The sequence below is a fragment of the Microtus pennsylvanicus genome, chromosome 4 (assembly GCF_037038515.1).
Source record: "Microtus pennsylvanicus isolate mMicPen1 chromosome 4, mMicPen1.hap1, whole genome shotgun sequence".
Lineage (NCBI taxonomy): Eukaryota > Metazoa > Chordata > Mammalia > Rodentia > Cricetidae > Microtus > Microtus pennsylvanicus.
Window position 1 is genome coordinate 57,365,000 of NC_134582.1, and position 24,786 is coordinate 57,389,785.

The window sequence follows — 24,786 nt, forward strand, 5'->3', positions numbered from 1 at the left end:
GCTCCTACACGGGTCACATTCTTCGCACACAGTCCCCTGTTCTCAATCGCATTGTCTGCTTGCTTGCCCCAGAGCAGGGAGTGGAGGAGGTAGGTGAGAAGGAGTCACTTTGTGGAGAAAGCACCACACAGTGAAGAGGGAAGGATAGGGTAGAGACAGCATGTGGCCATTAAGCAGTCTTCCCACTGCAGGCCCCCAGGAGGAAGACCCAGCCATGCCAAAGCCAGATGTTTTTATAAAGTAGAACATTATCAACGCCTTAACAGCTTATTCCCATTGTGAATCCAGTCATGAAAGCCTCCCATACCCCAAAATTGCCTAGAGGCATCTGAAGGAGGCATTTTCTCGGTTCAGGTTCCTCTACCCAGATGACTGACTAGTGTCAATTTAACACACAAAGAAAATCCAACCAGGACGCTATTGGTTTATGCCACCACCACCAGACCAAACTTTACTCAGGCAAAGATTCACAGATGGCTGGCAGAGGTACAGTCTGCTTGTCTGAGCATGAAGGAGCAGGTGTTTGTCACCAAGTCAGTGAGTACGGTGGTTTGAATAAGAATGGCCCCCCTAGGCTTATGGATTTGAATTCTTCATCTCCAGGGAGTGGCACTATCTGAAAGGATTATGAGGTGTGGCCTTTTGGAGAAAGTGTATCCCTAGGGGTGGGCTTTGAGGTTTCAAAAAGCCCATTCCAAACTCAGAGTCTCCCTCTTCCTGCTGCCTGCAGATCCAGATTGGAACTCTCAGCTACTTCTCCAGCACCACGTCTACGTGGGTGCCAGAGTGCTCCCCACCATGGTAGCAGCGGACGGAAGCTCCGAAACTGTAAGCAAGCCCCAGATAAATGCTTTCCTTTAGAAGAGTTGCTGTGGTTATGGAGTCTTCTCACGCAACAGAACTCTGACTAAGACTGTGTGACAGCTCACCCATGATGATTCTAACAACTCATACCTCTGTCGCTGGCTCCATTGGAACTCAGCTCTCCTTTGCTGCCTGGAGCAAAATAACCAACATTCTGAGACCAAGGATTTTGCGCTCAGTTCCCTCTTAACTTCCCACCCACCTTTCATAAGCAATTCAGCTGTCCAGTATCCTGGCACCACTTCAGTCCCTGCGCGGGAGGCGGTGCCTGGATGGCGCATGCGCGACCTGCTCAGCGTCCACCTAGAGCTGGTCCTGGGATGCGTTCAACAAGACCCCAGAGAGTGCATGCCACAGGAAGCTTTTTTTTTTTTTTTCCATGAAAGGTACACGGTGAGCCAGTACTTAGGGTGAAAGTGGTTGGAGGGCTTTATGGTCCAGAACAACTGTCGGCTTCACTACATAGCGTATAGCCTCTTGCTTGCAAGGGGCATTTGCTTGGTAAAAATAGTTATACAAAAGTTCAATACAAGCCGGGCGGTGGTGGCGCACGCCTTTAATCCCAGCACTTGGGAGGCAGAGGCAGGCGGATCTTTATGAGTTCGAGACCAGCCTGGTCTACAAGAGCTAGTTTCAGGACAGGCTCCAAAACCACAGAGAAACCCTGTCTCGAAAAACCAAAAAAAAAAAAAAAAAAAAAAAAAAGTTCAATAGAAAAGCCTCAGTCATGTGGAAAAACTGGAACTCTCATTTTCAGCTGGCGTGAAGGTAGGCAGACACAATTGTTTATCTTAACTCTTGGATAAGAGTTAAACCCATACTTTACTACTTCAAAATGCCATAGTCCAACATGAATGTATACCTCCATTCATTTAAACTCACGTACCTTCATGTTAAAACAAAACATGGATAGGTGAGCACTTTCTTTGAAAGTGTGCTGGCTAAGTAATGGTGTTCAAGTCTTAATTTTTTTTAGTTCTCTCTCTGTGTATGTGCATGCGTGGGTGTGTATGTGTGCGCGTGCGCGTGCGCGTGTGTGTGTTGGTGCTGAGATTAAGCCTAGAACCTTGTACATGCTAGGCTAGTGCTCCGCTACTAAATACCCCAGTCTTACTCAAAGCACTTTGAGAAGACCCCAAATGTCCTGTAGAACAGACGCCCTGCAGAATACTGTCACCATAGAACTGCACAGCGTGACAGTGAAGGATTGCCCCATCCCGTGAAAGGAGTCTCACAAGAGCAGAGGGACACTTAGAGGACATGCAATGTGTGTATGACTGCCTTGTCATGAAGTTCCGGATTGTTGCCCAGCTAGAACTGGGACGGTGATGTCTTGAGGTATGGTAGTTTTTAGTGATTGGATTGACAATGGGAATAATACATTTTAAGATGCTGGTAATTTCTGCAGTTTTGAAACCAAAAGATTTACTAAAAGAACTGGTATCCTTGGGAAACAAGAGACCCTAAGATCAAGTTCTCAACACAAAGGAGATTTGCCCAGAGGGACAAAGAGCAGGGAATAAGAGACAAAGACAGAAAGGACAGGGAGAAGGAGAAAGGAATAAGGGAGAGGGGGAAGGGACATTTTCTCTGGCAGGATAAAAGACTGCCTCTGGACAGAGAGGGTGGCACATAAGAAAATGGCAGTTTATAAAGGACAAAGGGGAGACCCCGTGTTAGGATGAGCTGTTTAATTTTGATCGGACAGGTTAATTAGGGTAGAAAAGGGGGACTTTTGATTGTTAGATTTCAGTACTTCGATAGCTGGACCTTGGTAGTCAGAATCAGGAGGAGGAAGTGGCCAAATAAGGGAATTGACCTTTGTGGCTAGCTATAAGAATGTCATCTAAAGGTCTTTAGCAAGGCAGAGGGATGGGGGAAGGGCGAGCCCTGCCCTAGCCCCTTCATTTACTTTATGGCTGATGGTTGAAATTCTCAAGATGAGTTGGGTGCTGTCGTCATCCTCTGGGGTTTAGAGCGTTGTTAATTCAGGAGTCTGTCTGAATCTGTGATAAACAGTGTTTAGGTCTCTCACTTGTCTTGGCATATTCTCTCTCTAGCCATGGCATTCCAGTTGAACTTTCTCTTGAACCTGGCCAAGGCAGCCACTTTTGCCTCAACTTCTGAAGATGAGAGGCCTTAGAACAGTAGTTCTCAACCTATGGATCGTGACCCCTCTGGGGGCCAAACAACCCTTTCACGGGGGTTGCCTAACACCATGGGAAAACAGATATTTACATTATGATTCATAACAGCAAAATTACAGTTACGAAGTAGCAACAACAACAAAAAAGATTTTATGGTTGGGATCACCACAGCATGAAACTGTATTAGAGAGTGGCAGCGTTAGGAAGGTTGAGAACCACTGCCTTAGAGCCACAGAGGTGGCACAATGTGTGGATATCATTGCAACAACTTCCAAAGGATGATGTGTTCCCTTCTTCGTCTTTCTTCTGCCACTGCGGCCAGAGAGACCAGAAGAGCAACCTTCTATTTCTTAACCTCATTCGAATCACCGGATGTATTTATTTTGTAAAACTTTACCTGCTTATCTACATACAATTCAGGGATTTTGTTGTTGTGAGCTGTGCTTTAAGAGAGGCTCAGGCAGTAAAGTGCTTGCTTCACAAACCTGAAGACCACATAAAAAGCCAGGCAAGGCAGTGCGCATTTGTAACCCCTGTGCTATGGGAAGCAGGGACAGGTGGGTCCCAGGGGTTTGCTGATCTGCCAGCCAAGCTGAACCAGAGTTCCAGGTTCAGCTGAGTCCAAAAGTGAGATGGGAAGCCAGCAAGTGGCTCCATGTGGACAAAAGTGCTTGCGCCCAAGTCTGAAATCCACCAAGTCTGAAAGCCTTGGGTTGACCTCTGATGTCTACACATGCGCCACGGCACCCACACACACAGTAAACGAAATGTTAAAAACAGTCAGTGGAGAGAAGGTCGACATCTACCTCTGGCCTCCCCGTACCTGTGGACAGCATGTGTATTCTCTTCCTCTTTCTCTCTACCTGTCATGAAACAGCTCCTTATGGAGATAAAGAAACTGAAGCCCTTCTTCCTTCTTACTCCAACCCCAGGCAAAAGGAAGGTACAAGACTTAGCAAAACAGAGTTCTTGATCAGACAAACTAAATTTCCCCAAAGACATTGGCCGTGTACCTTTGGTCTCTGGACAAGCACCCTGGAGCCTTACTGGTGGACACCTGCGACCATTTTAGACATACCTCTAGCACCATGGTGACTTATCACTCCAGTCCACAGTTTTTTAAAGGTAAAATCCTGTTACTGTGTGTGCTGATGAAAATGTCTAAAATCAGTCTTCAAAGGCAGGTATGGAAAACCAGAAGGCAAGCACCCAAGCCCCCGACTACATCTGCATGCAGGACTGTGTTTGGGGGAAAGGGCTCTGTACACCTGCTCCTGTTAGGACAGAATCCCAAAGCCTTGCAGCTCACACCAACAATCTGCACTCCTCAGAAGTCCAGAGACATAGTATAAACAGCTGGAGAACACAAATGTAAATTTCCAAAAGTGTCCCACTGCAGGGCTGGGGACTGTGAAAGTGAGGGGGCTGAGGGAAGAAGTCAGGAACACTAGCCACACAGTCCGGGAACTGGAATCAAAAGAGCCAAGTCAGCAGCGGATCCAGGCCTAGGATGGGGCTCAGCCTGCAGGAGCCTGATAGCCTGGGCTCTGGTGGTCAGCAAATGCTCAGCGATCAAATGCCCCTGATGAGCTTTACAAAAGAAAGATGAAGAGGCAGGATGTGGGCCATACTATGCAGTTTGAGTCTTTATAGGATAAAAAAAACCAAACAAAAACAGCAACAAACAAACATAAGGGCATTAAATCTCTCGCTCTTGCGAACAGCAGCTCCCTGCGCATGGCAGAGAACAGTGCTATCTTTGTTCCGCCAAGCTCTGGGCGCTGTCTAGGGCTGTGTCCGGGAGGAGGACTGCTGCCAACCTGTTTCTTATTGTTCCTTTGCCCAGAATGAATCCCCCCCCCGCCCAGCCATACCCTTCACTTGCCTTGCCCCTTGTGTGCCTAGGCTGGAGCATTGTGGGAGTTGGATTGCTTGGCTCAGCTACTGAAGGGCAAGAGCAGAAAGGTCTGAAGAGGGTTGACTAAGCGCGTCTTGGAAGAGGCTTTGCTTTCTCAGCCTTTGGGAGGCTTTGTTTTCCTTGAGTTTACAAAACGAGTCTTTATCTATGTTAATTCCAGAAGCAACAATTTCCAAAGCTTGTAGATCAACCTTCTTGGGTACTACCTCAGTGTGCTGATGCCACAACAGAAACCAAGAGTTAGGCATCAAGAAAGATAAACGAAAATGAAGAGCATGGCAGCGGTTAGGAAAATGATACAGGGGAAATGAAGCAGGCTAATAATCTAGGAAGGCAAATGCGTCACAGTTGAGGATTAACAAGTTTGAAAAAGAAGAGAACCTCAGAGATGGGAGAATTACAGTAATCATGGGTTTCTTTCTCTATGGTATGCACAAAGAATATGTGTAAAAATAACAGCTCATGCTAAGTGATGGGTGGGACCTCTGGTAAGAGAGAAGGGAAGACCAGCGCCCAGAGGCAGAGTCAAGGGTGGGTACCAAGGGCCAGGGAAATGTCACTCTGCTAGTAGGTCCGACCTCTAGCAGAAGAAGCCCGCTAGTTGGGAAGTCTTTTGTCAGCCCCTTTGGGGCTATATTCGTAATGTTAAGTTAGTAATTACTTAACATTGAGGAAGTCATTCCAGTAAGCAAAATGACCCATGAAAACCTATTTTTCTTTATTCTGACTTTGTAAAACAGCAACCTGCGGGGATCAAGTTTAGAGAGGAGGCTGCATGGCCCAGGTGTGCCAGGTGTCTGCAGAAAGGAGCAATATTTGACCTTTCATGTTGCAGGGGCTATAGGGTGTCCTGGAAGTGGACTGGGGCAGGTATACTGTCCGGAGGCCATCGCTCACAGCCCCTTATCATGGCTTTCCCAAGCCTTACTGAGCCTTCTGAGCTCTGATACCTTCTCTCCACCTAGCACGTGCTGTGGTTTCCTCCTCTCCCCACTTTCTGTGGAAACTGGGCCTAAGAGACAGAGAGCACCAGCTTCCCAGCACCTCAAATAACAGTACGCCTGCTCCTGGACCTACCTTCTGCTCCCCCAGTCCAGCAGGAAGGAAAACCGGAGATCCCTACCCACTGCTCAAGTTCATCTGGGGCCTTCTCTGAGCTGAGACCTGTTCTACAGGTGGCAGTCTGAAGTGGGCAAGGAGGCCCTCCTCCTTTGCCTGTTTACACTGAGCAGGGAGGTAGAAATGAGGAGTAGTGTCTATCCAGTTTCTTGGCTTACACTTGGAGAACCTACTCTAGGTACTGAGAACCTTGGAGTCTCTTGTGCAAATGGACTTGCACCCTTCTCAGGGCCACTGAAGACTTGTTCCTCGGTTCAGTGCATTTCCCCAGGTCCTAAGAGGTGGCCAACAGGAGGCGGTGGTTTGATGCATGGAACTCCATGTATGTTCACATGTCACGATGAACTGTTGAGCAAGGGGCTCATGGTAGCTGGGAGAGCTTTCTAAGCGTCTTGACCAGCAATTCCCAAGTTTTCCCTCCCACTGGGGAGTCCTCTATCAGCCACCTTTACATGGCAGCTCTGACTTTCAGACTTCAAGCCCATTATCAGAAGAAAATGAACAGCTTGTCTTCCAACCAACAACAACAGCCTGATCCTCAATATCCACTGTATTTCCTGAGCTTTTCTGAGACAATAAACCAGGCACTCTATGTCTCAAAATATGGAGCGGCTTAACAAGCACGATATTTACTTGCAATCTTTAAGTCTTAACCGGGATCAAGACTGTTTAACTGATACATTCAGTCTGCTGTCGCTAGCATCGCAGCAATGCTCCAGTAGCCTTTAGTGAAAGAACTATGGCACTGGTGAGGGACCCTGGAGCTTCAAGGAGCAGTAAGGAGGCTGGGGAGGCGGCTCACAGAAGGGGCACATCTTGCAGCAGAGGTAAGACAGGTTTTCCCAGCTTCCAGGCATAGCTGGACATTTAGAAGAAAGTCAGCTAGTTGAATATGGGCCACAGGCGTTCAGTTCACTGTGCCATTCCAGTGCTCAGAGGTCACGTGGGAGTTTTGCATGCAGTGAAGTGTACTGACAGTGGGCAGTGACCAGTGTGTCCATGATGGAAGAACAGGTTTCCAGCCAGCTTAAAGCTTTTGTATCTATGTAGATTTCCTCCAGCACTCACCTCACACTCTCTATAGGCACTGTCTGTCAAAGCTCTGTTGCTCAATTCTTGATGACTCTTGACAACTACACGCAGGCAGCCACATCCATCTGGGAAGACAGAATCTCTTCTTCCATACTAGACTGGGTATCCCCAAGAACGGGAACTGATAGTCTTCTTGCTCCTTATAATCTCCACCCTCCAGAAGTAGTGTATAAAGGGCAACCAACAGGTACTGCGTACCTATGACTTGTGGTGACTCTGGACGGGGGATGCTAAAAACGAGCCAGTATCAACCAAAAACAAACGGGGGAGTGGAAATCACCGGGACTGTAGGAGGCTGGAACCAGAAGAAATGTAACTTCCATACCAGAGGAGGGATGTGGATTGAGGCCCCAAGGGAGGAAGAAACACAGTTATTGAGATCGACAAAAATGGAAACTGAGGGCGAGTGCAGAGACCCGAGGAGGAGGCGAGATTGCAGAGATGGCGGGTTTCTGACTGTGGACCGTGAGCTTCATTCTAGGGATTGCAAGAAGACAATGGAGGGTTTCAAATAGGGAGCACAATCTGAAAATCATGAGCCTGTCACCTGGAATTGATTGAAACTACTCAGCCACAGGCACCAAAATTGGAAGCAAGGAGACAGCCCATAAGGGAGATGGTAGCTCAGGCCTTCAGATTTCTTGGAATGGCTGGGAAATGTATAGACTTGGAAGGCAGAGGGGCTTAGACATCAAGGGATTCTCCGTTTAAAAAATGGAGCAAGAAGATTCTGGTTCAATCATAGCTACTCATAATGACTCCCAGGTGTAGTAGGTTGAGTGTCGGGCTGCTTGTCCCAGCTGCCTGGCTAGCTTAGCCCCCAAAATAATCACACAGAAATTGTATTAATTAAATTACTGCCTGGTCCATTAGCTCTAGCCTCTTATTGGCTAATTCTCACATCTTGATTAACCCATTTCTATTAAATCTGTGTATCACCACCTGACTGTGGTTTACCAGCAAGATTCTAACCTATGTCTGTCTCAGGCCAGAGGTTCATGGTGTCTGCCTGTCTTTGCTTTCTTCCTCCCAGAATTCTGTTCTGTCTTCCCCGCCTACCTTAGTTCTGCCCTATCAACTAGGCCAAGGCAATTTCTTTAATAACCAATGAAAGCAACACAAATACAGAAGGACCTCCTACACCACCCAGGAAACACTAAAAATGTGTGTCTAGAGGGATTTGACCGTGTGACATAATTTTGAAAATCCCATAGTGGCACCACAAAGCATTTGGTAAAACAAGACAGCTGTCAAAAAGACAACTGGAGTTTAGGAGGAAAAAAAGAAAGAGCTGACATTTTAGAAACCAAGGGGAGAATTTTAGCAAGAAAGCAATTAGTGAGATGAAGATTGAATTTGGTATTTGGAAACCAAATGGTGTTACACCCACTTGTCTGACTCCTTCCTACTGGGACTCAGTAAACATTACAAGAAGCAGGTCAATAGGATGTTCCATGCTCAATGTCCTCAGAGATACATGCACAAGATTCAGATTGGGGGTCAAGGTGAATTGGGTACATCGGCTGCTTATTACAATTTGAACTGAGGCAAAAAGTGGATAGTCACCAGCCCAGGAGCTAGGCATCCTCAGGAAAGAAAACAATGGGAACAAAGTATGAGTTCAGAGACCAGAATATTCTAGGAAATAGAATTTGTCCCTGGCAGGGGCACAAAGAATTTGTTGTTGGGAATTGAACAAAAGAAGAGGAGTAAGCCTCAGTTATTAAGGACTTAATGTACCAAACTAAAAAGTTATCTGGTTTTTATCTGGAGGATAAAGGGGTCCTGTATATAAGAATGTTAAGTGCTACAGTCAGATTTAAAAGCCCGTTCTAGCAGGCTGTGGAAGTGGCCTTGGAGCCAAGGATAGATTAGGAACAGTGGCTGCTCAGACTTCCATTTGGAGGCTGACACAGGGATCACGTGGTTGGTTGAGGCACTGGGATAGGAACAGTGAAGACAGGAATTAGGCTGAAGGGGTGACTGGAATAAGATTTGCTAGAGTGACTGCCGGCTGGAGGCGCGAGTCCTTGTGACAGGGACTAGAGCTCGATGAGGATGGGAAGGAGAGCTGGCACAGGAAACAACATTTCAACACTTGAGGTGCCAGTAATAGTATTGTCAGTTCCTGTTCCCTTAACTGGTCCTTCCCCTCTGCCTCAGTCGAAAGCCTGTTTCAAACATCGACTTGTATTGCTGCTTTAGCTACTGACTTGTAGGGACACACTCCTTTATTCTGAACGTCACCCAAACATAATTATAGTGCACCAACTACTTGCAAGTCACTGTAACTGGGGACAGATATATTTATCCCTAAAGACACAATTGGCAGTCACCTTACAGAAATATTATTATATCCTAACCAAAAGACATGCATTGCCTAGTTAGAAACCATTAAGGTAGGTCATGGCATAAAGGCTCTGGAGAAATACAGCGCAGGATGAGGCAAAGAACAAGGCGTGAGGAATTGTGATTCCTGAATTTGTTTAGATCTGCAACCTCCCCGACATGAGTATGTAAGATTCTGTCTGTTGATGCGCACTTGGTGAAGAGAGTAGAGGTCAGGAATGGCAACAAGTGGTCTTGGATCCTAAAAGACTGAAGAACACTACCTTTCTAGTCTATTGTGCAGTACTGATACAAAAACTTCAGCAGAAATAAGAAATAGGACCGAACAAATAGCTCGTTAATCTGCTAGTGCTCTGATATTTAACTTCCTTTATTCTTACAGCCAATGAGATGGGCATTGGGGCACTTAACTGTAATCCTGGCATTTGGGAGGTGGAGAATGGGTTGGAATTCAAAGCTAACCTTGGGTACATGAGTTTGTGGCAAGCCTGGTCTACACAGAGAGCTACAGGACTCTGTCTAAAAACCAAGAAAAAAAATTAATAGTTACTAAAAGATCGGATGATCACTGAGGCCCTACAAGAAGGTGCCCAGACCAAGGCTCACAATCTCATCAGCAGCCACCAGCTCGACTCCTTCCGACCCGGAAGGAACACTTCCAAGCCCCGCCTCCTAGGAGCAGATAGGGAGGAGTCCATTAGGCTCCTGGTGACCAGCAGTCTCGGAGCATCAACACGGAAGTAACCTTCAGCCGGAAGTTCCTGGGCCTGCATGAGGAGGGGTGGGGGCTGGGAGCCGCAGGCGGACTGCGGGCAGGATGGCGGCTCAAATTCCAATCGTGGCTGCCACTTCTACCCCGACCATAGCCAGGAACAGCAAGAAGAGGCCAGCCAGTCCTTCCCACAACGGCAGCGGCGGGGGATATGGCACCAGTAAAAAGAAAAAGCTCTCCGCCTCCAGCTTTGCTCAGGTACGTTGTCCGCACGGTTCGGGGACGACAGCGCATGCGCAGGCTCGAGAGGCGCCGAGAACGCTTGCGCAGGGCCGAGCGGAAGCTGCGGCGCGTGCGCAGTCCAGTGGGATGGTGCTGGTTGGGAGGTGTGGCTCGGTTCCAGCAGGAGAGCGTAGGAATTCCTGGTGGAAATTAGTGTTTTTGAGTCATAGGCCGGACCTACGGCTTTGGTTAGAAGTCAGCCGCAACATAGCGTAAGGTGGGAGGTTATAATCGGCTTAGAAGGGCCGCCCGGTTCTGTTAGGACTTGTTTTCTGTATCTCTCAGCAAGGGAAGTTCGCGGACACCCATAGCGTCTCAGGCAGACACCCCTGAGAGCCTGAGGGGTCGCCCCAGTGTGCAACATGGAGGAATACAAAGATGACTGATACCTGTGGCTTCCTTCATTCTTTTTTACCTGTGTTAAATCTGAAGGTTAAGAGGTTGAGGTCTAGCCGGCGGTGATAGCACACGCCTTTAATACCCACATCCCGGAGGCGGAGACAGGCGGGTCTCTGAGTTCCAGGCCAACCTGGTCTATAGAGTTCCAGGACAGCCAGGGGGAACCCCTGTCTCGAAAAACAAACAAAACAAAAAGGAAGAAAAGAAAGAGATTGAGGTCAATGACGAAAGTGCGGAGCACAGCGGGTTGGCGCAGCAGACTGACAACAGCTGGCGGAGACCAGCAGTGGTTTGGTTGGGCTTGTGTTTTTCCCACTATAAGGATGGTTATGCTCCTCAACTTGTGTGGTGCGCTTGCTCAGCGACTCTGTCATTGTCATCACTTCCACCTCCTTTTTTGCATTTTCTGGGGTGTTTGCATGCAGTGAAATACACAAACCATACATAGTCTCCACATGAGAACATTCCTGAGAGGCCCAGAAAACTCACGCTGATCTTGTCCTCCTGCCTCAGCCTTGCAATTGTGTCACAATGTCCTTCCCTCCCTGCCACAAGTAACCACTTTTATGCCCTCTTCTACCTCGGTTAGCTTTATTTATGTACCCCTTCTTCCTCTGCTCCCCAAAACAGGGTCTCTGTAGTCCTGGCTAGCCTGGAACTTGTTCTGTAGACCAGGCTGGCCTCAAACTCAGGGATCCACTTGTCTGAATGCTCCACTCTGGGCTTGTTTGTTTTGTTGGGGTATTATTATTATTATTTATTATATCTTTGGTTGTTTTGTGTTTTGAAACAGGATCTCATTATGTTTCTCAGGCTACCATAGAACTCAGTATGTATTGCAGGTTGGGATACAGACTTAAATTGCTAATCCTCTGTTTCAGGCTCCTGAATGTTGAGATTACAGGCATGCATTATCATGCCCAGCTCTGTTCTTGATTTGAGTCTTCATGAGCTGTATAATGTGTATTCTCTTGTAGTTATCCATAATGTGATTTAATGTTCACTTATGCTGAGACCAAGCAATACAGTCACTACATTAAGATGAATTTCTGTTCTTGATTTTTTTTTTGCGTTTTGTTTTTTGATTCAGACTCTCAACAATATAGACCCTTGTGATATATAGACCAGGCTAGCCTTGAATTTACATAGCTCCACCTGCCTCTTCCAGTTTTACCATGCCCTGCTTTTTGTGGGCCACCTTTGGTTTGGTTTGGTTTGAGACAGGATCATCTTGCCTTGTACACATTGGTGGCCTGAAATAACTGGTCTTGTAGCAGTTTTCCTGCCTCAGCCCTTCTTACAGACATCTGCCATACCATTCCTGGTCTGAATTAACATTTTTCTTTTTTCCAGTCTTTTGAGACAGAATCTCGCTGTATAGCTCAAGCTGACTGTACCCCAGACTGGACTTCTTATTCCAAATTACTGTCAAATCAATCAAATCTGTTGTATTTGATTCTTTTTGTTTTGTTTTTCAAGACAGGGTTTCTCTGTGTAGCCCTGGTTGTCCTGGAACTTGCTCTATAGACTAGGTTGGCCTCCAACTCAGAGATCCTCCTGCCTCTGCCTTCGTCTCCTGAGTGCTGGGATTAAAATCGTGAACCACCACCCCTAGGCTGCTATGTTTGATTCTTAAATGATGACAAAACACCCCAGGAGGAAGACAAGGTTGTCCTGAAGTCCCAGACCCAGTCATGGGGGCTGCTGTTGGCAGGAGCCATTGTTCAGCAGACGCGGGGGGGGGGGGAGCCCCTTGCTCCAGTGTCTTACATCAAGACTACCCTGGGACCTACACCGTCATCTTTAGTAACAGGAAGAGAGCATAACCCTTAGTTCTGGGCATTACTTTCCCATCTGTCTTGGCCTTTCATGTCTCAGGGCTGGATATTCCATCTCTTAAAGTCTCTTGGTGTTAATGGTACTTTCATGACATGGAAACCGTAGATCATCATGTGTCTTATTTTTAACTGGGGCAGAGCATTGTAGACTTGATTTTCCCTCTGACTAAAGGCCTTCCTGTCATCCTGACTCAGTACTGACTCGGAGGTTGTGAATGGGAGAACGGGGAAATAAGGGTGGAGTCACATGGGAGTGGGTTTAAGAGGAAAGACAAACAGAAACCAGAAAGCTCCCTGGGGTTTATCTGGGTAGAGGAGGCTTAGAGCCCTACACTGCTGGAGAAGCCGTAGTCTTCCATACTCCACAGCAAGTACTCTACCGCTGAGCCAATTCCCAGACCGGCATTCCCTAGACTGCTGCCTGGAACAGCGAGCTCTGGTCACCCACACCCCATTACAGTCAGCAGAAGCACTTTGTTTTGTGGGGTGACCTCTCCCTGGCAGAACTTTACAACTGTCTGTCTAATCTACACTGACTTGCTGCCATGACTGCTTTTCCCAGGGGCCCCTGGAGGCTAGGGCGCTGGAGTTGGCTGTGCTGTGTCCATAGTACTCTTGTCACAGTTGTCGTGAGAGATGTTAAGGACCAGGTTTCTTTCCCCTTAGCATCCCTTTGCTTCCTTAGCAGTTCACCTTGTTTGGCCTAGATGACCTCTTTCCTCCTGACTGGAGGTCTCCGAGATCCTCTAATTAGCAGCTTGTCTTTTCCCTTTTGCCCTGGATCACAGCCTCTTCAAACAGATTTCAGGGCCAGGCAGGTGGCTCAGTGGTAGAAGGGCTAATGTAGCAGTTCCCATGCCCTCTCACGTGCTCCAAAAATACATGCAAGGAGATTTCAGTGTGAGTCTTCTCCCTCCTTCTCTCTCTCTCTCTCTCTCTCTCTCTCTCTCTCTCTCTCTCTCTCTCTCTCTCTCTCTCCCCCTTCCTCCCTCCCTCCTCCCCCCTCCCTCCTCCCCTTCCTTTTTTTTTTTTTTTTCTCAAGACAGGATCTCTACATAGCCCTGGCCCTGGAACTAGCTCTGTAGGCCAGGCTGACTTTGAACTCACAGAGATCCACCTGCCTCTGCCTCTTGCACTGGGATTGAAGGCGTGCACCACCATCACCCAGCTCCAGTGTGTTTCTTAAGGCTTAAGGTTTGGCATAATGCCGGGAAGACTGGAGTAATGGAGGGTGATGGGAGAATGACACTGAGGAGTGATGTGGGCAGAGGAGAGGAGTCCAGGTAGAGACCATGCAGAGACCCTGAGAGGAGTCTGAGAAGGTGGTTAAGGAGAGAGCGTTCTGAGAATGGTTGTGACAGTGAATGACCCTCTCTTCTCATTTCTAGTCATGTCCCAGATCCCACAGAGAGGGTACACACACACACACACACACACACACACACACGTACTTTCTCAGGAACACAGTCTTCACTCCTAGGTAAATGTTCAACGGAAATGAAAGCACGACAGCTGTTGTAGTTTGGTTTCTTTTTTCTGGGGAAGGTTTTGCTTGAGACAGGCTCTCACTATGTAGCTTACATAACAGACTTGTTATGTAGACCAGGCTGGTCTCAAACTCCCAGAGATCTGCCTGCTTCTGCCTCCTGAGTGCTACGATTGAAAGTGTGTGTCACCATGCCTGGACTAGTTTGATTTTTGTTTCTGATAAACACCATGACGAAAAGTAACTCCTGGTAGAGAGGTAGGTGCTTGTGTATGGCAGCTTTGTTTATGATTGAACATTGAAAGTAGACCAAATGGATAGATAGGTTTTACCACATCCACATAGTGATTTCTTCTCTGCTGAGAAAGAAATTGATGACGCAAACCACTGAGCCATATGAAGGCGTCAGAACTCCAGGTATAAGACACATACTGTCAGGTTTCTTTTGGAAGAAGTTCTGGAAGTAGAAGTGATGTAGCAGAATCAGCAAGTTGGTTGCCCTTGGGTCTGGGAGGGATTGGCCAGGAAGAGGCAAGAGAGTGTTCTGGAATGGCGATGGTGTTCGGTGCCTCGGAAGGGTTTGGTTGTACCAGTGTCAGAACTGGAAACGAGTCTACCTGACTCGTAGGCAGCTCGCTTTGTGAAGACAATGCCTCTGTTCTTAAGATGTTTGTTTGGAAATTGGTTTAGAAGCCAGACAGCATTTCTTACCTCTGCCTCTTTTCTCTTGTGTTGTTAGCGTAAAGGCTTGTTTTAAAACTGCTTTGCAGGACACTGTGTTCCAGCAACAGCCAGCTGGCCCACGTCCCTCCAGCTTCCTCTTTTTCAGAATTCCCGTGTCCTGTTGTCCCCAAATGCAGACTAGCTCCAGCCTGGATTTTCTGACCAAAATAGACCCTTGAGGTCCAGATTCTAAGGCTAGCTTTCCTATTTCGAGACACGGTTGACAAGATCATTGAGATATAAAGACTATGTGGTGTCATAGAATGGAATTAAATTGAAAAGGTGTGTGCTGTGCTGTGTAGCCTTAAACCAGTCCACCTGTGCCTCAGTTTCCTGTAAGATGAGGATAGCCACACTTCCTTAGCAGTTGTCAGAGTTAATGAGACAGCTGGCTCAGGACAGCAGTCCCTGGGCTCTGCACCCGGGCTCCTGCTTGTGTCTGAAGTGTTCCCCAGCCTCCAGGGCAGGCGCCTGCTGGAGCCCTGGGCTCCTTGCATGTCTGTCTTGTTGAAAACAGATGTGAAGAACCCACCTGGAATGGCTTCAAAGATTTTTTTTCCCTGTGTTTTAAGGGTGTCAGCATTGAAGCCGTGAGTGAGAATAAAATGGCGTCCTCTGAGTTTAGTTCGGGGCCTGTGGAAAAAGCTGCCAAACCGCTGCCTTTTAAGGATCCCAACTTCGTGGTAAGCATATAAGATGCTATACAAATACAGGGGTGAACAGCTGCACCTCAGCTCCGATGTAGCTGGGCCTGAGTTGGGTCAGGAGTCCCCTTCTCCCTCAGTTTCATTTGATGGACAGATGGGATGGGGCTGGAAAGGCCTTTCCAGAATTCCCCAGAGGATAGAACTTGGAGGGTGATCTTTCCCACGGTTGTTCCCCTACGCTTTTACTGGCCTTCAGTTTTAAAAGAAGTTTGAAATAGATAACTAAAATAGGAGAACTCCTCACCAATTCCTTTAGATCCCTTTCATTCATGAGGGCTATATTAAATAATCAGTTTTAGTGACCCAAATTATACCTTTAAACATTTATTTATTTTTTATTAATGAGTCTTGGCATCTATTGTAACTGGAGTCTGCAAATACGTTAGTATTCTTTTCCATTTTATTTTTTAATCTTTATAGCACAAACAGAAATTTCCAGAAGGCTTGCCATACCATGATTAAAGCCTGCTTGGGTTTTTCAGGACCACTGGTGATTAGGAGGCCAAGTTACACACCCTCAGAGGGGAGTTTAGAGATGTGATCTTAAGGCGAAAACCAACTTTGTGGCAAACTTATTTTAAAGGGATGAGGTCATAAGTGAATTCAAGTAGGCTGAACCCAGGAAGGGATTTGCTTTCCTGTGTACATGCTGGGAAATAGCCATTTGTTGGTTTCTTTCTTTCTTTCATTTATTTATTTATTTTGAGAAAAAGTCTCCTATAGCCTAGGCTGGCCTCAAACTCATCCTGTAACTGAGGCTGGCCTTGAACTTCCAGTCCTGCCTCCACCATGAATAGCTTAAAACTATGTTCTTCCAAACAAAGATAAAAGTATACGGTGAGGTATTTTTAAAAGTCTCAGTGACACCAATAGTTGCTTCCAGACTGAGAGGTGCCTGCCAGCTCTAGCGGGCATGGTGTCGGGTTTGCCAGGCGCATCTTAAACTGACTCGTCTCTTCTAACCTACTTTTCATTTGAGCACTCTGGCCACGGCGGTGCAGTAGCTGGCAAGAAGAATAGAACCTGGAAGAACCTCAAACAGATCCTCGCTGCTGAAAGGGCATTGCCATGGCAACTGAATGATCCTAACTGTGAGCATCTAGAGCCTTCCATGTGTTGGTAATGCAGACAGGAACTTCCCTACAACAAGCCTACGTTATTTGCTCATGTTTGTGTTATCGTGGGTGATGTTCTTAGCCTGAGAACTGTAGGGTGGCACCATCCAGGGATATTATGCATGTATCCCCCCTTCACTGTGTCTGTGTTGAGTTCGTTTGTTCAGTTTTTAGTGTCATTATTTGAAATTTCAATCTGGAGAAGCAGGTCCCGCTGTGATAAAGATGATGTTTCTAGTAGATCTCTCATTTAAACATCTCCTCCTTACATTTGTTTCACAAGCAGCGTAGCCTACCTGATGTGGGATTTGGGAGAGTCTCCATCAAGCAGCTTACAGGCCACACACTTACTCTCTGAGTAAATACCTCCTGCCTTAGTATGTCCAGACCTGGGCAAAGCCCGTTAGATGTTTCTGTTCGACTACACTGGAAACTTCAGGTTCCAAGATCTCACCACCTCCTGTCCTGCTGAGCGTCTTCCATGGGTGACTCAGATGGTGACAAGTTAGTCATCTGGGTGTGGACCGCTTGAGTCTGGGTGTGTGGATCCAGTTAGTGGCTGTGTGGCCTTTCATCAGTGGAAGCCCATTTGAACTGGAGACTGTGACATGGCCTGTGGGTAGATGAACCTGGCAGTTCCACTGGGGTAGCTTGTCTCTGGGGGCAGGGCAGGACCGTAGCTGAGGCCGGCACTTAGTCTGCGACATACACAGTCTGCTATTTTTGAGAGACCTCCCTTGTTTCCCTGGTTAATCCCCGGAGGCTTCTGCAAGTGTGTAATCACAAAGGAAATCTCAGGACTATTATCACGTTACCTTAGAATAAAGGAGAAGGAATTCGGATAGTTTGAAGGTTATTTGGTCATCTTTTTTTCCTTTTCTTTCTTCTTTTTAGACTTTAGTATTGATGCTCCTCCATCCTTTAAGCCAGCTAAGAAGTATTCCGATGTTTCAGGCCTTCTTGTGAGTATAATTACATCTGACTATATTAGCATTAAATGTAAGATTTCACAGTTAAGTCTGTCTAAACCAGTGGTCCTGCCTGGAGCAGGCTGTGACCTGAGTCTCTGGGTAGTCGGGAGAGGCCATTGCTGCAGAAAGCAAGACACAGAATTCTCACTTCTTTTTTCCTTGATAGTTAACTGTGCGAGACAGCATGAATGAACAGCCATTTCTGCTTTTACTCTTAAGGTTTTAAAATACTGATTTTACACAATTAGTGGTACTTTAAAGAAAATCTCCTGGACTGGCGATGTAGCTCAATGGTAGAGCACCTGCCTAGTGTGCCTAGCACCGAGGAATGCATCTTTAAGTCAGAGCAGGCAAACACAGTTTCTCAGCCTTTTCTCCAGTGAGGTGGTATATGTAACCCACATGTCTAAAAGAGCCGGAGCCCCCCTCTCCGTGTGGTCCTCTGGATCTGGTCCTCTGTCCTCCTTCCTAGCCCACCACCTTGACCCCTCCCATGCTGCTGCATCAGAGCTGCACTGAGGCAAGCGTTGTTGATGGGGGTGGGGTGCACTGAGCTCCCGCTTCCACTCTTGCCGAACAAAGAGTGGGTGCAGAACCTGTAAGGAGATTTCAGCTCACCTTCATCCTTCTTCATCTCTTGGAAATTTGAAAAGTGAGATTTTTCTGCAAATTATAGAAATGATGAAGCGTGCTACTTCTAAAATTTACCTGTATATCATTTCAATGCTTTGCAGTTTAACGAGGATAGCTGCACCATCTGTCACAAACTGGCCAGATTAATTCTATACATTATACCAGGAAGTGTGCTTCTTCCATCATTGCATAATCTCCTCTCTCAACTCTTTCTGAGGTCTGCTTCTGTCTGAATTCATAGAGCTATGTGCTTGGGTTAGGGTGTTTGTTCTCCTGAAGGCTCGTTTGCTGTGAACTTGGCTCCCACTGTGGTGTTGAGCTGTTGAGAGGTGGGCCTGATGAAATAATGATGCTTCTTAGAAATGGATCGCTTCAGGTCAGCTCCCATAGGATGGACTAGTTTCTGCAAGAGAGTGCTGTCATGAAAAGAGCCTCTTCCTTTCTCTGTCTTTGCTTGGCCTGTTCTCTTCACACCATGTTGAAATGCATGCAGGTGCTCTGACCTCTGAGCTCTCACTCCAGCACTGTAAGCCACGTTTCTTCATAAAGCATTCACTTTCTTTTTAAAGAGAGCAGTGCAGAATGAACTAGAACACTGTTTCAGCTTTCTTTTTGTGCAAGTTTGCATGGCTTATCTCTCGTGAGTGTTTTGCCTTTGTCTGTATCTTTGTATCTTTGTATGAAGAGGGAGTTTCTTATAGAGTGAGTCTTGCTTTGTACCCACCTGGCAATGTGACACCGGATAGATTTATGTGGTTCACATTTCAGTGAGCATTACTGTGGGTGTGTAGTTGGAATTTTCTTTGGGCAGCCAACCAGCTCTCAAATAAAGACACGGAAAATCATATTAATTATGACTGCTCAGCCTTAGCTCAGGTTTGTCTCACTAGCTCTTTTAACTTAATTTAACCTGTTTCTATTCATCTTACATTTTACTGTGGGGCTTTTTTACCTTTTTTCATTCTGTATATCCTACTTTCCTGGTCTTCCATGTCTGTCTGGCCCCTGTCATCTTCCTGTCATTTCCTTTTCTTTCTTCCTTTCTTCCTGAGCTTAAATTCCTACTTCTACTTACTTTCCCTGTCCAAGAGTCCCATGTATACCTCCTCTCTTGCTATTTGCTATTCAGCTTTTTATTAGACCAATCAGGTGCCTTAGGCAGGCAAGGTAAAACAGCAACACATCTTTATGTAAGTAAACAAATGCAACACATCTTTACATAGTTAAACAAATATTCTACAACATTTCTGCATTTTTGACTAAAGAAAGGTTTTAGCTCCAACATAAGATTATATACAATACGAACAATTATCAAGTAAGGATTACATTTACAATATCCAGTCCATTTGGATTTGGCAAATTCAGAGAAAATGCTCCATTATTTGTCCTATCTTGGTGAGTCCAAAGTTGTATACCTAATTTACTTTCTAGACCTCAAAATACTTTCTTAGATAAACAGTTTAAGCTTTTATATTTCTTAGCCTTATATATTTTACATTTCTTATGTAAGCTTCTTTGTTAAGTTTGGTAACAAGGAAAACTATAACTATCTCATTTTCAACTCTGTCAGAGACACAGGAAGGATATAATATTCCTGAGTAAACAGGAAGTGAAAAATAAACAACTTCCAAAACTATAGAAGTGACAGAAACAGCTGGCTGCCTGGATAGCCACCCAAGTTTCCTCTGCAACATTGGGGCATCCATCTTTGGCCTACAGACCTAGAATAGCTGACAGACTTTTCTGTGAAGCAGGAATTTTGAAAGAATGTTCCACGTTGTGTAGACAAAGTTTGGCAGTCTTTTTTTTTTCCTTTGTGTCCTGCTTATCCAGTTTTACAGTATACTGTCAACAGTCAAGACCAGGGCAGTGTCTTGCCCAAATGGCTAACTGTGCCTCTATATGGAGGTTCTTCGACACCCATTATCCTTTTATGAAGCAGATTGGTTCTGCCAGGAGCAGACGTGTCTCATTGTCATGAAAAACCTTAGATAATTAAACATCTTAAATGTCATATTCTGTTAGGTATCTGAAGCATTTGAAGATCACCTATCTATCTAAAATATATGTTTAACCTTGAAAACTTACCTAACATGACTGCAAGTGTGATTGTTATAGGTGACTAACTACTAACCTGCATTTTTAATTATCCTAAATAGTTTGTAATAATAACTTTCAAGGACTAGACTTTATATTACATTTTAAAATGAATTTCATAGGTACAATACCTTAAAGAACAGTAGAAACATATATATGGTATAGCAAAAATAACCTTAAACTTGTATCAGTATACAAAAATCCATAGTAAGGTAAAATATTTGAGATGAATAGTTGTCTTTCTACCCTTTATTCCTATATCTCTACTAGATGATGACAAACATGACCCACCAAATAACCAAAAACCACCCACCCCATCTCTTGAGAATGTGGGCATTATATTCTCTAGACTGCTTCCTATTGTTTGGGGGGCAATGGCATCCCCAGGGAACCCTAAGAAAACTAGATATAATATTTGTTGTTCAGTCTCTGTCATGGGAAAGTGCAAGGCTTATCTGTGAGACTGGACCATCTCAGCTAGCAGCCTTGAAGTTGTTCTGAACACAGATCTCTGAGGAAACTGCAGCAGAACTCTATCTGAAAGCCTGGATCACCTCAGCCACCTGTTTTCATTGGTATCTGGTCCCCTTGCTCTGAAAACACACAAATTTTCAAAGATAACCTACATATCTGTATTAACACAAGTATGGACTGTACATTGTACAGAAGCCAGCCAAAGATTTTTGTTTGTTTGTTTTATGTTTGATCAGGTAAAAGATATCTGTCAGCTTTATGATTGTTTGGACTGTATAACCAAACCTCTGTCCATGTCATATGAAAGGATGGCATGTAAAAATAACTCATGAGGACTCTGTAACCAACAAGATAGATCATGTCTTGTCCTGTCTCAGAGTTGTTCCCATGTCAAGGGATCAGCATATGTCACCTGTCTGGTAGTTTTTCTAGGTTTAATTCTTTATGTCTTGTAGCCAAGATTTTCAGGGAGTCTTCCCCAATCAAATCTGGTCTCTATTAATGTTTCCTGTAGAAACAAAAGCATAACCTTTCCCCCAACACAATACACTTTCTGAATTCCACTTTAAAGTTAATATATCTCTAAAGTATCTAGGCTGGTTTAATTCAGCAGTTCCTTTTACAATCCCATGTCTCTCAGCAGCTGCCATTCACTCATCAGCATTTAAAAACTTCAAAGTCAACAAAGCACCATTCAGGATCCAGATTCCCTCTGTATATCCCATCCTTACATGGCTTATTCTTTTTATATTACTTTACTCCTTCTTTAAAGATTTTACTTAATTATTTTAAGCTATTTTTTCCCATGACTGTCTTTACCCATTTTTTTTTTCTTTCTTAAGCACCTACTTACACTGTAACCTGTTTAAAGTTTTTCCAGTCTGGACCTGTTTTACTGTTCACTCATAGTGTTCTCTGACCATGTGAGCAAAACCTTAAACTGCTAAGTGGCAGCCAGGTCCTCAACTGTGCGGCTCTAGTGGCTGGCTACACCCGTCCTCAGGTCCATGAGAGCCAAGCCTTAAGCCAAGAGCTGCATTTAACTGCCCCAGCTCTAGGAATTAGGTGCGCACCAGGGCAGGCATTTTTACTTAACTAAGCTGTTTCTACTTAGCGTACTGGTTGTTCAAGTGCTCTGCTGCACAACAGCGCCTCTTAAGGGAGGTATATTTTTGTCAGCTTCCTCAGACTCTGTGTGTAAATTTGGGCCTCACATTGGGTGCTGTATGTAGTTGGAATTTTCTTTGCATCGTCAACCATCTCCCAAATAAAGACATGGAGAATTATTATTAATTATGAATGGTTGGCCTTAGCTTAGGCTTGCCCCACTAGCTCTTTTCACTTAATCTGACCTATTTCTCTTCATCTATGTTTTACCTCGGGGCCTTTTACTTTCTTCACTCTGTGTCCTACTTTCCTGCTTCCTCCATGTCTGTCTAGCTGGCCCCTGTTGTATCCTTTTCTTTCTTCCTTTCTTTCTGAGCCTAAATTCCTCCTCTTACTTAGTCTCTCTGCCCAGAAGTCTTGCCTATACCTCCTCCCTTGATACTGACTATTCAACTTTTTATGAGACTAATCAGGTGCCTTAGGCAGGCAAGGTAAAACGGCAACACATCTTTACATAATTAAATGCAACACATCTTTGCATAAACAAATATTCCACAATATGAGTGAACTTAATCCACCTGTTTTCTTTGATCCATCTGCATGCCTTTATCCCTTGTTTTGGTCATGTGTTGGTCTAATTGGGCACTTTTAAACACTTTGGAACAGTTTAGTTTACGGTAAGACTGAGAGGCTTGTCCAGGGGGAGTTCTTACGCTCCCAATTCAGCTCATTCCATTATTAACACCTGCGGTGAGTTTTTACGATTAGTGAACCACTAGAGATGCATTGTTACCACAGTTTATTAATTTTCTTAGTTTGGGGCCAGGTGTAGCCTAGTGATTAGCTTTGCCTCATGTGCAAAGGATGGTTTGATCCTCAGTACCACCAGCTGAGAAGGAGCATGAGAGAGAAAGGCAGGCTGGGAAGAGGTGGGAGATGAAGAAAGAAAGGCAAATATTTTTAGATTCTGCCCAAGCCCGGTGTCCGGTCTTGTCAAGGACACCATAGACTTTAGTTGTCATAACTCTTTAGGCCACTCCTAACTGTGCCACTTTCTCAAATTTTCCTTGTTTTTGGCAGCTTTGTCAGAGGTTTGTGTGTGTGTGTGTGTTTTGAGATAGGTAGTCTGCTGGACTTCTCTAGCTTGTCGTGAGCTCCTGAGTTCACGTGATCCTCTGCCCCGGCTGTGGAAGCGCTGGGACTAGAGGCCTGTGCCACCACAGCTGGTTGCGGGTCAGGTTCTTTACAGAGCGCTCTGCTATGGAACTGTGCCACGTGCTTTCCCCATGAGGGAGTGAGGCCAACTGGGCATTTTAATTCTTATTTATGCCCCCTTTAAAAGAAGCTGAGTGGTTGCCCTCCTAGATCTAATGTTCATCTTGCCACAGAGTTTGTTTTCAGCACTACACTGCTTTTTCTGGAGTGTGAGGCTCATGTACTAATCTCTTTCCAGCGCATTCTTGTTCTATGTTGTCATATTTGCTGCTTAAGATAGCACAAAATAGATTGTTAGTTCTTGTTTTAGTTATCTTTTAGAGAAACAAAATTTTTAAAGAATTTTTTCTTTGTTTATTCTATTCCTAGCCTTCTTCACTAGGTTATGTATGTCCATCTAGCAATCTGATCCCACAGCTTTTCACTAGAACTACTTCCTGAGTCTCCCATGATTTCTGTTTCCTCGGCCATTGGTCTCTGAACCCTCTTTTCTGTTGAATGTGTGCTGTGCTCATTTCAGTGGTCATCTGAGGCAGGAAACCTGGTGTGGCCCCCATTACTGTTCTATTCTGAAATGGGGATCTTACCCTATGTCATTTTGAGCAGCTGGAAGTCATGGTTTATGTACAGACTCAGAGGCTGGCTCCTTGGTATATCCGCTTTTTCCTCGACCCTGACAAGCAACCATCAGCTGGTACAGTGGTTCTCACCTGTGAAGAGGCATAAGCGCCATTTTGAAGACCATTATTCCAGGCCGTTGTGTCGTCAGCAGAGGTCTTGCTATATATTTGTTACCTAAGCTCTGACTATAAGAATTAAGGCGTTAAGAACGTATGAAGAACTCTACTCCCAAACCACTGACAGTTCTTTAAAAGGAGTGGGGAAGAGCTAGGCTAGGCAGTGGCAGAGGAAATATGGGTGATCAGGAGTTCACCTCACCGGTAGCTAGGAAAACACTATCAGATGGAAGGACTGAGAATGTTTGATTGTATATTTCAGCCTGGATGAAGAGATTGTGTGTTCGTACACTGCTCTTTGGGAGTAGGAAGGGCATTGATGCAGCTCCCTTGAATGACAACTTGGCACATTTTCTTAAAGAAAACAAACAAAGAAAGAAACCTATGACTTGGCAGTTTGCCTTCCATGCAGCTCCCCAGAGAAATGGGATGCACAAAAAACTCAGGCAGAAATGTTTCTGAACGACTATTAGCAAAGTGTTGGGGTCCCATGATGGTCTTTTGTTGAGATGTGCTGCTGTTTTCTGTGAGCTGGATCGATGTGGAACAGTTCCAGGGTCCATTCTTGACTAGAAAATGCCAGCAGTGTGGATTGTATGGTAAAGACACACACATACACACACACACACACAGACAGACACACACACATACACACACAGACACACACACACACACACACACAGACACACACACACACACACACTGGGTAATTTCTCTGCTTGGTTTGTCTAGTAAGACATAGATTTTGAAAGCCTGGAAGGATCTCCACCAACAGTGGCTTTTTCAGGGAAGCCAAAGACT

The 24,786-nt window shown here is 45.4% G+C and overlaps 1 protein-coding gene across 3 annotated transcripts in view; it reads left to right on the forward strand.

The window, feature by feature from the left end:
* Positions 1-24,786, forward strand: part of Ino80c (INO80 complex subunit C) — a 38,090-nt gene that overhangs the window by 9,855 nt on the left and 3,449 nt on the right. Inside the window, exons 2-5 of one of the 3 annotated variants that reach the window (XM_075969170.1) lie at positions 731-828; positions 15,502-15,612; positions 16,616-16,727; positions 17,646-17,713. In XM_075969170.1, coding sequence (XP_075825285.1) covers positions 799-828; positions 15,502-15,612; positions 16,616-16,727; positions 17,646-17,713 — 321 coding nt within the window. In that variant the 5' untranslated portion in view covers positions 731-798. Of the gene's footprint in view, positions 1-730; positions 829-10,213; positions 10,460-15,501; positions 15,613-16,615; positions 16,728-17,645; positions 17,714-24,786 lie in introns of those variants that run through there. The other 2 variants (XR_012910321.1, XM_075969169.1) reach the window with 2 other exon arrangements.